This window comes from Nanorana parkeri, unplaced genomic scaffold (assembly GCF_000935625.1).
Source record: "Nanorana parkeri isolate BGI_ZX_2015 unplaced genomic scaffold, ASM93562v1 scaffold82, whole genome shotgun sequence".
Lineage (NCBI taxonomy): Eukaryota > Metazoa > Chordata > Amphibia > Anura > Dicroglossidae > Nanorana > Nanorana parkeri.
This window is the reverse complement of record NW_017306350.1, coordinates 1,538,960-1,553,844: the sequence shown is the minus strand read 5'-3', so window position 1 is coordinate 1,553,844 and position 14,885 is coordinate 1,538,960. Positions and strand designations below refer to the sequence as shown.

The window sequence follows — 14,885 nt, the reverse complement described above, 5'->3', positions numbered from 1 at the left end:
AAAGGAACAGTGCAATGCATCTCAATCAAGCGCATCAGCACTGTGTCTGGCACATGCACTCCAGCAGCTGTGCGGTTTGCTATCTGTAAACTTCCATTGGTCAGCATGGTCACGTGGCCACACTAACCAATCACCACTCCCCATTGGAAGCATGTTGTTGCTATAAGAGCCTCTGGGGCTGTGTAGTGACATTTCACAGGCTGGTGTGGGTGGTAGACACGGGTCATGTTTAAGTGTAAAGGATAGCTCACCTTTCAAATTTTTGTGAAAAGGTAAAGTAACCCTTTAACTAAGGTGAACTAACCTTTTAATGCTTGTACTTTTTTGACGACAATCCCTGACCACTGACTGGAAAAATGGCATCTGTTCCTAGCTATGTACATGTAGGAAGAATTTGTATCTAGCTCTGTAGGGTATCTCTGTTAGGTTTACCATGCATTTATCATATATTTCTTACCAGTTCCTTTTTCTTCATACATTCCATAAGGACAACAAAGAGCTGGTGAGCTTGGTTCCGACTGTAGTTAAATGTTTTCTGAATGGTAACGAGAAGTTGATCACGAAGGGATTCACTGATTATCCTACAAATACACATCAAAGGAAGTAGCCAGAGCAATAAACATCTCATAGTTTTGTACTTATAAGTGCAAGCCATGCTGTTCTGCCTGGAGGCTCCCACAGCCCCCAATGGAGCAAATCACATGATGTCCCGGGTCTTTCTTCTCTACTCCCTGCATCTGCAGTTGGTAATCTTCAACACTGCAGAGAGCCGTGCTGATGTTATAACATCAGTTCTGCCCTAACTAGTATTGTATTTTGAGCCCAGGCCACCGTAGTGATTCACCCCCAAAGGGTGTGCCCATGACAGCCTGGGAACAAAAGAAAAAGGGTTGAATGACACTGACTATCATTCAGCCCAGAAAATAACTGGCACTGGACCTCGAAGCAGTGATTCTGCAGGGTACAGCGCCAAAAAGAAGTTACATACTTGATCAAAACCTTCTTTTTATTTTTTTTACAGTGTTGTGCTTATTATTAAAAAAATAAAATAATTGGAGTTCTGTTTTAAGCATATAATGCATAAGTACACACACAATTTTATTAGCTCAATTCTTCTCAAATTGCTTGCAATTGCTCAGTAAGAGTAGTGACTGATCATTGCACTTACGGAAAAAAATGGCTTCCTGTGTGTGAGCTACACAAGCAGCATGAATTAATGATTATTCTCATATGATAGCAAAATGCACCAATTTCTACAATGAATACTCTATGCTGCCACAAGCTACTTGTGTAGCTCAGCCTTCAAGGAGCCATTTGTTCCTTCTGTATATTGTTTTAATAAGACACTTATAAACCTAGCTGCAAATTTCACAACTATCGCAATCCGAAGTAAAATCTACTTTAATTGAACTGAAACATTTGAAATCTTTAAAACAAAAATAACGGAAACAATGATAAAGAACATGAAATCCTACCCTGCTTCCTCTGAGTACTTGTGTGCAAAAGATAGGATGTCAGAGGCGCGTCCACTTCCGTCACAAACTACTACAGGGATGGGGGGTTCCTCTCGTAGGCATTCCAGAACGATGGAGATGACATTTGGACCACCTTCTACAATGAGTGCTACAACAGGCACACCTTGGCCTAATCCTATAATATTAACATAGCACATCCACTCTTCACTATTGACAAAAGCACTTATGTCAACATACTTACATTTGCAAAGCAAGAAGTCATGGCATTCAAAAATTCACAATATCCATTTAAAATCAGCTTTTAAAGATGCTTAGCAGGCAAACTAATGACAGATTATTTCTGACTGGTTGGTATAGGTCACTACATAACTTTTTAATCAATAGGATCATATACAGTATATTACAGCTATGTGTTTTCTTCAGCTAATTACCACTCAGTGTACCAATTACCTCTTTTACACACTATGACCAAAACCAACAATTTCATCCTATAAATGAATAAGAACAATACATTTCATACATACAATGTTTTTACACACAGTAATGTGTTAGTGATGATGGTTACGCAGATGCAGGAGATGACAGCTGAGCATCCCTTTGCTGTCCCTGCCTCACTTTTATTCCCAGGCATAGGATGACAAAGGGAAACCCATGTGTCACGTTGTCAGTGTCTTCTATAAATAAACAACATTCTATAAAAGGTAGTAGATGTCTTGGAGCCCAGAATAGACAGCCTAAAAATCATAAAGTAGGTAATGACGATGAGGCTATTGCATACATGTTACATGGAAACTCAATGACTAAGAATAACAAAAATACCCATATACTGTATTATGACATAGCACATGCTGGTCTTGCACACATCTTGTTAATACAGGCTGATTATTTTATTTTATTGCTTAAAGCCCAACTGCAGCCCAAATTATAGGAAGGGGAATGGTTTCTATTGCTTTCTATGACCCCATTGCAGAGATTTGTCCTAACTTCCTATCATTGGGATAGGAAGTAAGGCTGTTTGGTCCAATAGGGACACAGGTAGCAATTCCAGCATTTGTTTTTTGTAGTGTGGATAAAAGTTATAACTTCCCTCAGTTTTATATTGCTATCTGTGTCTCTTCCCCCTCATTTCCTTGTTAATCACCAAGACACAAGTGAAGACGAATCTCCATTCCATGGACACAGCAATAAAAAATAGAGTACAGTTCTTACCCTCCCCAGTCTGTGCAAACCAAAAAACTAAGTTTTGGCTATAGGAGGACTGCAAACTAATTGTAGCAAGCCCTTGAGTTCCACTAAACAATTAGCCTAAGATTGTGTGCCTGTAACCTGTAAAATGTATCCCAAGGATTTCAATATTGCCTTTATCATTTTTCAAATGCGCCATGACAGAGTTCTATGAAAACAAGCCCAATGTCTAGCAATGAACTGAGAACCTGAAATATTTTTTTTTTACAGCTATAATAAAATATACTGTATAGTCTGTGACCGCTTTATAAGGTACACCTGCTTGTTAGCAAAACTAGGCATACAAAGAGTCATGTGGTCTCAACTCAGTATATGCAGCCATGGACAAGAAGTTCAATAGTTGATCAACCAAACATTAGAATGGGAAAGATGCATGCCGTAAGCAACTTCCTCCTATTTGTGGTAATTGTAACATATTGGCAATGGATACATTTTTGGGACTCTTTTACATGTCAGTCTTGTTTGGTAGGAAAAAGGTTTGAATTTCCTAGCCAGGTGCAGATAGTAAGACCACACACAGCATGAATATAGGATCCATTCTATTTTTTGCCAATGGTTCAGGCTAGTGGGGCAGTGGTGTGGGAAATGTTTTATTTGCATACAAAATGCCAACTGAGTATAATTTAAATAGCACAGTGTACACAGGTAATGTTACTGACCATATACACCTCTATATGCCTCATAGATAGGGGTAACTAATAAAGTGACCATTGAGCATAGTCTGTAAAAGAGCAACTTATAAATTATGACTGAGTGGGTCCCCAATTACTGCATTCAGCAGTAAGAAAAGTACTCTCTCCTCATCAAAACCAAGTTAACAAAACATTTTTATTACACTTACTAGTATTAATTTTCTGAAGAGATATGTGCTTCTCTAGCTGACGCCGTAACTTGACTTCTGCTCCATATTTTCCAAGTGTGCCATTATCCGCAAGGATGAAATGTGTATGAGTGTTGTTCAGGACGGAGAGTTTACTTAGGGGATTTGACATTGTTTGATAAGGTTTATTTACCTGTTAAATAAACACACATAAATCAGTTATGAACCTCTCATATAAAGAGTCCTAAAACCACACGAGGCTCAATTCAAAAAGGAATAACAATTTTTATTGCCATAACTGACTGTTGTTTTTAACGAAAGCCAATGAGAGCTAAAAATATAACCATTACTAGACTTAAAATAACAATCACTATGCCAAATAACACATCTGTAATATCATTGTAAATTCAGCCTACTGGCTGTTTACTGAAACGGGGTGTTTTCTTTGTATCGACTTCTTTTTGTAAAATGCTATAACTGTACATGAGATTTTAAACAAATGTTCACTGGCAAATTTTACCTTTGAGAAAAGAACAAGACATGAGTTGAATTAACTGGTCATAATAACAGGTCACATAGTAAATTAATTTGGTTCTGGAAAACAGGGTTAAACATTTACAGCTGGTATTATTCATGAACTCTACAACTCGTGACAATACTTAGCCAAACACACCACTACAAATTTTACACACACTGTAAACATGACATCATTGTTTGCTTTTACTGTGTATAAAAGATAATAAGTGTGTTCAATGTTGTAGAAAAAGTTTTCCATGAAAAGTAGGTAAAAGGCTTCTTAAAGGGGAATTTCATTAAATAACTGAAAGCATTCAGCGAGCTACTAATGCTATCCAGAAATTGTACTTAAATAGGAAACCTGACTGACTTTATCTTTAATCTGAATCCTGTGTACTCCCTGGCAGAAAAAGCATACTCAGTCCCATAAAAGACCATTAGCAGATCAGATTTTTACTTTTATTATGCAATTCTGGACCTCTTTGCTTCCTTTATTATCAATCACATTCATATTTCATAGGCAGCTTGGAATTTGATTGATGGTTGTGATAAACTTCTCAGTACTGTTTTTTTTATATCAGTCTTATTGTGAGAGGAAGCAAGGAGGCTGTTTTAGTGTAAATAGGGCTTGCACCTAAACTAAACCCTGGCAAGTGTTAATTGATATGAATCAGAAAACAAATCAGGATTTCATATGATATGAAATAAAACTTGTGGAATAAAAATATGAGCGCAAAAAAAACATTGTAATAAACTAAAGAGCAGTGACACTAGAAAAATGTATGATTCTTTGTGCATTTCACTCATTTTATATTTAATTCTTGTGACTATTGTATTTTATTTTTTTACATTAAACATCTTACATCTTTTCCCATGAGATCTTCTTTGTTTTCTACGATGCCCCACGGTGCAATTCCTATGGCACATATTCTTCCTCTGGACTTGGAAGAGTGATCTTTCAAAGCATCCCCCACATGGCGAATGACACCTGCAACAATTTGAAGCGTATGGATCATGCTGTGATCCGATATAAGATCAAAAAATAAGTCACATGCTAATGATTCAAGTGCTGCAATAAACCTAGATAGAGTTCACACTATCAAGGTCTAAAAACACTAAGTGCATTTCTTTCGTTATTTGTCAGATTTGAAGTCTAAAACATTGGATTTGTGAAAATTTAAAAGTAAAACAAAATACAGAGTTTATTGTTAAATAAAATATTAATGGAAAATGAATTACTGCTTGTAAATAGAATAAAAATCATGTAGAGCCAAAGGAAATCTCACCGCTCCAATTCCTTAGCCAGCATCAGGACTCCCCAGGTGCTGGTCTAATAGGGGCGTCTCCACCTTGGAATGTAGTAGTATACGAACAGACTGCACTATCCAGAGAATTCCAATACTTCAGACTTTATTGAAATTCACAACAAATCCAGTATAACAGTGAATAAAAGTGTATAAAGCAGCAAATACCAGCACTGCACACCCCCAACCAGCTACAACCTCACACATGCATCACCAGTAGGCTTATTCTTAGAGGTCATGAATAATGAATAAGCCTGCGGGTGAAACATGTGTGAGGTTGTAGCTGGTTGGGGGTTTGCGGTGCTGGTATTTGCTGCTTTATACACTTTTATTCACTGTTATACTGGATTTGCTGTGAATTTCAATAAAGTCTCAAGTATAAAAATTCTCTGGATAGTGCAGTCTATTTGTATACTAGAATAAAAATCATGATACAGTTGTGTATATAAGTTTACATAACCCTTGGTTATTGTTACGAAACAGCCCACTTACACAACACTTAAAACAAACCAAACAACACATAGGGAAACCTCAAAACTTCTTGAACAAAATCATTTAGAGAGAAAAGACTAAAAATGTAACTTTATGGTCACAACAATAAACACTATGTTTGGATAGTAGTCAACAAGGCCCATGAAAATGAGCATGCCATTCCTACTGGAAAGCCTGGAAGATGTTTTTGGGGTGTGAATGCAACATATAACCAAAACATAATAGAGGAAATTATGCATTTCCTCATCCGAGAAGCTGTGCTTGGGGCGCACCTGAACTTATCAACATATTACAATAATCAAAAACATAAGGCCAAGTATACCTATCAGTGGCTGCAACAGAAAAAAGTTAAGGTTCTAGAGTGGCCATCACAGTCTCCTGACCTCAACATCATTGGTTCACGTTGGGCAGATCTCAAACATGCAGTTTATGCTGGATGACCAAAATAATTACAGGACCTGGAGGCTTTTTCCAAGAAGAATGGGCAGCTGCACCACACGAGAAAATAAAGGGCCTCATTGACAACTATAACAAAAGACAGCAATTGACTGATACTAAAGGGGAAGTACATGATATTAATAACTAAGGCCATGCAAACTTTTGAACAGGACTATGTTTAATATTTCCTTTATTACTATGGTTTGTTGTGCTGATCTGTGGTGAGGGGAGTTTGGCTTTAACCAGTTGACATCCGCGGTGTTAAACCCCCTTCACATCAAGGCCATTTTTCAGTATTCAGCGCAGCGGTACTTTAATTGACATTTATTCCGTCATGCAGCGCTGTACTGAAATGAATTTTATACCCTTTTTTGGGGACAGATAGAGCTTTCTTTTGGTGGTATTTATTCACCACTGGGGGTTTTATTTTTTTACTACGGGCGGACGGCAAGAGGTTAAACAATGTAGCTGTTTATGTGATCTGTCTGATCAGTGAATCAATTGTGAAGATGTAGAGGTCTCACCTGTACTGACACCCCCTGTGAAAATCCAGGCTCCGGTAGTCATAGCAGCTTTAATTAGTCCCTTTCCAAACACTTGCTTCAGCTTAGGTTGCATTTCGAAATTCTGGAGTCCTCCATGCACAGAGATTAATAGCTTAGGGAGTTCCAATTGCCACTCCTTTACCATGAGGTGAAGCAAAGAATCAGGCTTTGTATCATATGATACACGGATGTACTGTAAAAGAACAATTCGTTCAATCATAAGGTTCTCATTTATCCAGGTCATGGTATAGCTAGTAGTAGTTAGCCACATTCAACTGGATTTGTTCTGTAATGTTGAAGACGTTTTGTAGTTGATCCAAGCCACTTTTTCAGTTCTAATGTGTATCAGGAAACACCACAGCATGTATATACAAACAGGTAAAACATACACCTTAATCCAATTACTATAGAAATATATGATGTAATTGTCAAAGAACAGAATAGGGAGTGTGAAAGTTGTAGAACCACCCTGTTCTAGTTACATAAGCCAATCCCTGTGACTTGTTGTCAGGTTGGGGTAGAGATGTTAAAACACATTAACTGTAGAACCACTTCACCATTGAAGTTTTGAGACAGAAAGCTGATGATTGTAAATGGAGCTTGGCATCAAAACTCTTACTGAGATCCTAGAAAGAGTGGTTATATTTACCAAGCTAAGCGAGCCTAACATGCTAAGGGCAAGGAAGGACAGGTCAAATAGTTCACCAACTTGCTGGACCATCAATAATGACAGAGCAGAGGAGTTAACCTGAATAAGTAAGAATGATAGCAGAACAACCCAAAGCAATAAAGTGATAAGAACCTTTCAGAGAGCTTACACAGTCAGAGATGGAAATCCTATCCAAGCGTATGAACTTTGTTGTAGCAGCCTGACATGTCCATGTGTTGTGGCACATATTATCACAGCTATAGAAACTTCCATCCATACCAACCACATACTGGTAGATGGGGCTGAGCAACTCTGTCTGAAGGTCTTGGCTGTCCTGTCTAGTGCCAAAGGACCTCATTCCAATTTGACCCCAATGAAGAGGAGGACTTTTACATAGCTTAGTAGGGATCTGAGCATTACCATCCTGCTTGTGGACAAAGGGGAGATGCACTGTGGTCATGCATATATCCAATTACCATTCTAAGGTTACTACTCTTTTCAGTGAATCAAAATCCAATTAGTCCCATCGCACTCCTGACCGGAAAAAAAAAACCAAGATACAGGGTGGGTGCTGGAGTAGCAGCAGATGCCTCCGCAGAAAACTCGAAATCAACAAAAAAGCTACTCGCACTCCAATATGATGTTCAGTCAATCTCTTTATTGACTAAAGTGGTAAGACATCGTTATGCAACGTTTCAGAACCCAAAGGTTCCTTCATCAGGCAAACAGAACATTACTTTCTGTTTGCCTGATGAAGGAACCTTTGGGTTCTGAAACGTTGCATGAAGATGTCTTACCACTTTAGTCATTACTAAGAAGTCGCTAAAAAAGGATGCCACTAGCTGTTACAAGAAAAAGGTGATGTACTGTTTACCACACCTTGAAAGGTAAAAATAATTGACCAGACATTGTACCACCATACCTATCCTAGGTAAGCTACACCATGCCTGTACAGACTCTTTAAAATACAGAAGGTAGGTGCCCCGCTAAGATGAGTTAACTGCATCATCAACTCTGTCGCTAGGTATCTGGTTACTGTCCATATACCCCTGGTTGGCAACACAGTACACCATATTCAGAATGCCAAAGAATATGTGGATTGAAGTTAGAGCCAGAAGCGACAATGTTGTCCTATGATATCACATCCCTTTTTACTTGTATACCAACTGCAGAGACTATTGAGACAGTAAAGAAACATCTGAAATGATATAAGACTCTTGACAGTTGAACAGAACTCAAGCCAGACCAAGTATGTTCCATGCTGGACCTCTGCCTCAAAGTCACCTATTTTAAGTACAAGGATAACTTCCACAGGCAGAAACATGGCTGTGTTATGGAGTCAAGCAAAAACACAGGACCATCAAAGGATGGACCATCAAAAATGGAACAGAGAGAGTAATATAGTCATACCATAAGCAGCTGAAGTGTCAGAAAAACTCAGAAGGATCTCTTTTTCTTTTGAACAAACATTTCATACCTGTGTCTTTCAAGCCCAGCAATACACTGAGACAGAAGCTTGTACAGCCAAAGACCCGACACCCATACACATGTGAAGTAACTTGGTACAGTATATGCAGTGCAGTTTGTGAGGAACGCAAAGACCTGTACAATTAGGAGACAAAACAATCTCTCAACAAAAGAATGGTCCAACATACAGGTCAAGATTCATCAGTTTTCCTAAGTCTTAAGCAAGAAGAACATTCATTTGAGGACAGTGAAATGCACATTTTGGACAGAGAGGACAACTTGTTCGCAAGAAGCATGAAAGTAAGGTCAAACTGGAACAGCCATCCTTGAATGAGGTGGGGGCTTTCAATACCTTCTATCTTCCATATAATGTCCATTTAACATCCCTAACCCAGCATTTTACAACAATTCACACCTTAAACCATGCAAATTGAAGGATTAACACCTATGAAGCCTTCCTGACACCAAGGGTTGGATTATCTAACTAGAACAGGGTGGTTCCACAACTTCCACACCACTCATCCTGTTCTTGGACAATAACATCTGTATTTCAATGGTAATTGGATTTAGGTATATGTGCCACCTGTGTTAATATAAATCCTTGATTATTTTCTCGGACACTCATCAGAACTAAAAAAAAGGGCTTGGATAACATTTTCAATATTACAGAACAAATCCAGTTGCATGTGATTACCTACTAATAGCTATTATTGTATTGTAAAAGTGCGTTATAGGCAAAAGGGAGGGAAGGACCAAGCTACTGGAAAAAACTCATAGACTGAAATAAGTAACATTCTTGGGCTGGTTAGTCCATTCTAGAGCCCAAACAGCACTGTTAAGGAGTGAAACAGGAAACGTTCAAAAAGTAAAGGTACCAGCTCTAGTTTTTTATATTCATTGGCTACCTGGGATTTTCCCTTACTTTATAATATCCATTTTGCAAAACCTTTTTATGGTTTTGCAAAATAACGGGCCAAATTTCTTGAATATTAAAACCACACATTCAGTTTCAGCATTTCCTGCATAAAGCACATGATTTCCATAAACAAACTTACCATGGCTTTATTGGAGTGTCCACCTCCTTGAAACTCTAAAATCCCATATGCATCTGTGGGACTCAGCTGTGTGTGTTTACTAAGAGACCACTTCTCAGGCACAGGTTCCAACTGCTTGTTGTCTTCTCCATTCTTGTTAGCTATAGCATTTTGAGGAACTGGAATATGCTGTGTAATAAGCTGACCACAGTAACATCTGAAAGTATTACAACAACATTATATGAGTACTGAATCACATGTGTATTTACACTGTTTGTGCTTATATATAACACGTTTAGGTAACATATGACTCTTGAATTCTTGTTAAATTCTTGCAACAACAAGTGCTAAATATGCATGCAGTAGTTAAACTACCCAAAATTAGTTAACCTTGACTAAACATTTCTTAATTACGGTTATAGAGTTACCACATACACAGTGTAGAATGTGTAAAGCAGTACTAAAGCCTTGAATTTTTTAGCCTGAATAAATTTTTTTATACCAACTGAGTACAGGAACATTAATGCTTTTGTAATCAAATGTCCGGATATACTTACATATTATTTGTTTACCACTGCAGCCTCCTGGTTAATGTGTGGCGCTTTCCCATACTTCTGATTTGGAAGTGTGCACTCATCACTTTAGAGATAATCCCCTTGTTCCCCCTCCACAGGACTGTATGTCCCTTATTTTCATTGTCACCTCTGCCACTGCGCATGTGTGGCACGCATGTGTACCCGTAAGTTCTCCCTGGCTGCCTGTGTATGTGGGTGCAGACAGCATCATATTGTCAGCTTAGAGTCTCTCAATGGGGCAAAGGGTCCTGCTGTCGCGGGTCGTGTGTCGCTACAGCAGGACCCTTTTTGGAGCGGATTTTGCCGCGATTCTCGCTTGCTCAATGCAAGCATTTGCGCGATATTGCGCAACAAATCACGCGATATCGCGCAAAATGCAAATCGCGCGACAAACGCGCGATTTGCGAATCGCGCAATGTGAACGGGGCCTAACACTACATATTACTCTTAAAAGGGAACTATGGGCCAACCTTTTTTGGCCATCGTTCTCTTTGGGATCACAGGAGGATATATACTATGTCCCCCTGTGACCCAAAAGTCAGCATATGGTGGGCAATAGAGCCGCGCTGCAGCCAGAGCAGATCCCGACAATATTGTTGGGATCCGCCATGCTGCCTGATTGACAGCTCTACAGAGGCAGAGCCAGCTGTGCCCACTCCCTCCCCATCCATCCCTACAGTCAGTGCTGAAGGAATGGAGAGGGAAGGAGGGAATCCCTGAGGGGATCTGTGACTGACAGTACCAATCCCCAGTCTCTACTGGATGGGGAACTCAGCGTTTGGTGGTATGTGTTCGATGAGTTTCTGATTAATAGAGCTTCAGTGTCACACATTGGTTTTAATTATGGGGAAGAGGGGAAGAGTCTATTTCACTCTCCCCATAATTCTCCTTTAAATCAAAGTAAATTCAGTTTATTAATCATATAGAACTGTATTGATTATTCACAGGCTTGTAAAAGTATGCAGCTATAATATGTGCCTGAGGAGTAGCCATACTTCTCGGTGTCTGATATGTATAAATGCTTAAAAGTTTTAAATATCATTGTTAAGCTCAGACATTTTTTTCAATACTCACCCTTTCCACATTACAACAATGAACTCCACATTATCCTTCACCACTTTTTCACTGCTCACTTCTGGGCTTGAATGTAGGCAGGCATCATTTAACCCTGTGCTTTGAGCCTAGGCTGTCATGGACATGTTAAAGTGTCACTAAACTCAGGAATTCAATCTTGAAAATGCATTCAAGCATCCCAACTATTATCAAAATGTATCTGTACACACAGGGACCATGGGGAACAAAAGTAGCCACCCTCCAGAAGGAAGGACAGTGTCAGCACCAATTCAGAGATGATTTGAGGATCTACAGCTGAGTGATACACAAATAAGCTACAGTATTGTTAATAGTTAAAGGAGAACTATGAGGTGAGTCCGATCCTCCAGCGCTGACTGGTGGAACGGACGGTGGAGGGGGCGGGTACAGCTAGACAGCTATACAGCTATTCTAGACAGTAATGTCGGGATCCGTCCCGGCTGCTGCGGTCTCAGTATACAGCGAGCTGTGGCTCACGGTATACTGAGCTTTGGGTCACGGGAGGACGCTAGTTTGTGTCCTCCCGTGACCCTTAGGAGAACTGTGGGGAAAAAAACTTACCCCATAGTTCTCCTTTAAGGTACTTGAAAACATTTTTATGATTTAACTCCTGAGTTTAGTGTTACCTTTTGTTTGTGTGTTTCGTCTCAGTCCTAAAAACTGCTAATACAATAAATGACTTCTACTCAAAACTGGCCCTGACATATGTGTAAGTGTGTGCACTGATACCAGTTTTTCAGTATTGAGTATGAGTGCCGATATTTTTTTATCGGTATTCATCGATACCGAGTACCAGTACCAACATCCCGAAGGTAGCATGGGCCCAGCTTCCTGCCCTGGGAAGCCGGTGTTCTATTGAAAGCTTCACGCTCCCTCACAGTACTGCGAGTTAGCCTGGCTTCCTGACCAATCAGAAAGCTGGGTGGGTCATGACCTGCCGCCTGGCTTCCTGATTTGTCAGGAAGCCAGGCTGCCTTGCAGTGTCGCTAGGCAGCGTGAAGCCAGCTTTCCAGCTTCCTAGCCAATCAGGAAGCCGGGAGGCCAGTCATGACCTGCCGCCTGGCTTCCTGATTGGCCGTTGACGCCGGCTTCATGCTCCCTCGCAGCACTGCTGGTCAGAGGGAATCGCCTTCTGACCAGCAGTTCCGATATCGGGGTAAGTAACGGAGCCAAAATGCTCAGTATCCGCAACTATACCAGTATCGGGATTGGTGCATCACTATTAAGCTCCATCAAGGGCTGAAACTGATATGAGTAGTTCAAGATTCCTTTACCAGTACTGTGAAAATGTTAGTACTACATGAATGAATACATTACCTTTCATAATATCAGAATCATGTGAAGGGTTTAGGGTATGCATGCTACAGAAGAGCAAAGCTCCAATGTTTCAGGAAAGAAAGACATCTAATTTATTAGAGACAATTCATTAATTAGCCCCCAGCAGGGTGTGGTTATATCAGTACATTCTATGCCCACCATCTTCTATTGTTGGCATACAGGTGGATGGAAATGGGGTTTACAATGGAAAAGTTGGAGGGCATCATCGCCATTACAAAGATAATTCCAATTAGCCATCAGGTATATCTTGTACAGCACTAGCTGCTAATTATAGTTATTATGGATTTATTTATTTTTTATGGAAAAATAGGGTCTGCTACCAGCAATAAGCAGACTATTACTAGATGGCATTATTTTGTAGGTTAGAAATAAATTAAGCATCTGACTACTTGTTACAGACAATAACACATTCCCTTTCTCCAGTTTCTCTAGTTTTATGTATCTGCTCAGATAGGAACTTACAGCAAATAGGAATAGTATAAACAAGCCATTGGCAAGTTATTAACAGTTTAAATACCACATGATGTATAGTGCTTTTCAGCTTTTAGTTATTAAAATATAGCACACACTTGCAAAAATGCCCAGAAGCCACCAACATGAATAATTTATCCTAGGAAATTGTCAGCTATTGAAAAGGTTTGCTTTAACACAAAATAAATGCATACGAATATATATATAGCTAAAGGAATCATGCCACCATCATTACAGCATGTTATTACAAATTAATATAGATTTTAAAAGCAACCTTTAATACATATTTTTTAACAAACATATGAGCAGTTACCTGTTGCTGTCTTTGCTGTTGGCAACTATGTAGATGCATTCTCTTTTGAAAAATGTCTTTTCTATCCATGCCTTTTGACCCTAGGAAAAAAAATAAAAAATTCAGTAATGGTTATTATCATTTTTGTTCTGAGACCATTCAATGCTTACAAAATGAAATGCTTAAAGTGTATGTAAATCTAACAATTATCTTAATTTATTTGTTCCATTTTGCTTTAATAAATATTTAATTAAAAGCAGTTTGTTAAATCTTTTTTATTAGTGCAAAAAACAAAAATGCTAATCTTGTTATAAATTCAGAGCTGACCTGTGTTATCTGAAAAAGTTTATTTAGGCATCCTAGTTATTATTTTACAAATAAATGAGTGTCTATGATTTGGAGATGAAGACAGGAGGAGTGGTTGAGTGGTTATGCGAAAGAAAACTAAGCAGGGCTGATACCACACACCATGCTGTGTATTGTCAGCCCACTATAAGATATTACAAGCCGAGTGCATTTCTTGCAGATCAACAGGTATTTTTCTGTACTTGCAGTCTTTAAAGAGATAAAACACAACAACGTTGGCATGTATTGCAGAGATGTACTGCATATGTTGGATCCAAATTTTACAATGCCAGGCCATACATTGCACATTGTATATTGTATATGTAAGTGAATATCTGAATTCGTATATATGTGCACTATGTATATATTCATGCAATAGATGACCTCATGCAATCAATGACAGAGAATCTTTAAAATCGTATGAGGCTTTTAGAAATCCTAATTCTGTATTAACACATGTCTGAAAATGAAAATGTACCTTTTTTACATGATCTGAATACTTTTACAAACTGATAACTATCTAATACCTTGGGATTATGAATCTCTACACAAACTTTCCCTAGTAGTTCCCAAATCCCCAATTCTTGCTTACTTAAATATGTAAGAGTTTTTGTCGCTTTGTTGTTTGTTTGTATAATAATACAGTTATTCTGAGCTTGTGGTACTATTTATGCTTTGTACATTGCAATCACATTACTGCTCCGACAGGCTAGTAAAGAATATTTCTAGGGTTAATTCCAGCTTTGTATTTCAATAAATTGGTATTACACCGTAAATATATATATAT

At 38.8% G+C, this 14,885-nt stretch overlaps 1 protein-coding gene across 2 annotated transcripts; it reads right to left on the bottom strand.

Moving 5' to 3' along the window:
- Positions 1 to 416: 416 nt before the first annotated feature.
- On the bottom strand, positions 417 to 10,088 carry LOC108805055 (transient receptor potential cation channel subfamily M member 1-like). 2 transcript variants are annotated; one of them, XM_018577009.1, is made up of 6 exons: positions 10,007 to 10,088; positions 6,815 to 7,028; positions 4,920 to 5,044; positions 3,562 to 3,733; positions 1,476 to 1,650; positions 417 to 581 (listed from the first exon to the last, which is right to left on the bottom strand). In XM_018577009.1, exons 1-6 carry the CDS (start codon positions 10,007 to 10,009, stop codon positions 443 to 445), a joined length of 828 nt encoding a protein of 275 aa, XP_018432511.1. In that variant the 5' UTR covers positions 10,010 to 10,088; the 3' UTR covers positions 417 to 442. The 2 variants fall into 2 exon arrangements, with proteins under 2 accessions (XP_018432511.1, XP_018432512.1); XM_018577010.1 differs by having other exon boundaries at positions 417 to 535.
- Positions 10,089 to 14,885: the final 4,797 nt, after the last annotated feature.

What these genes read in the sequence shown, in the direction of transcription:
- LOC108805055 (XM_018577009.1), bottom strand. An exon ending in CACAGGGGGTGTCAGTACAG is followed by an intron (nt 5,045 to 6,814) that starts GTGAGACCTCTA and finishes AAATTGTTGCAG; the next exon opens with GTGTCATTCGCCATGTGGGG. An exon ending in TCTTCAGAAAATTAATACTA is followed by an intron (nt 1,651 to 3,561) that starts GTAAGTGTAATA and finishes TTAATATTATAG; the next exon opens with GATTAGGCCAAGGTGTGCCT.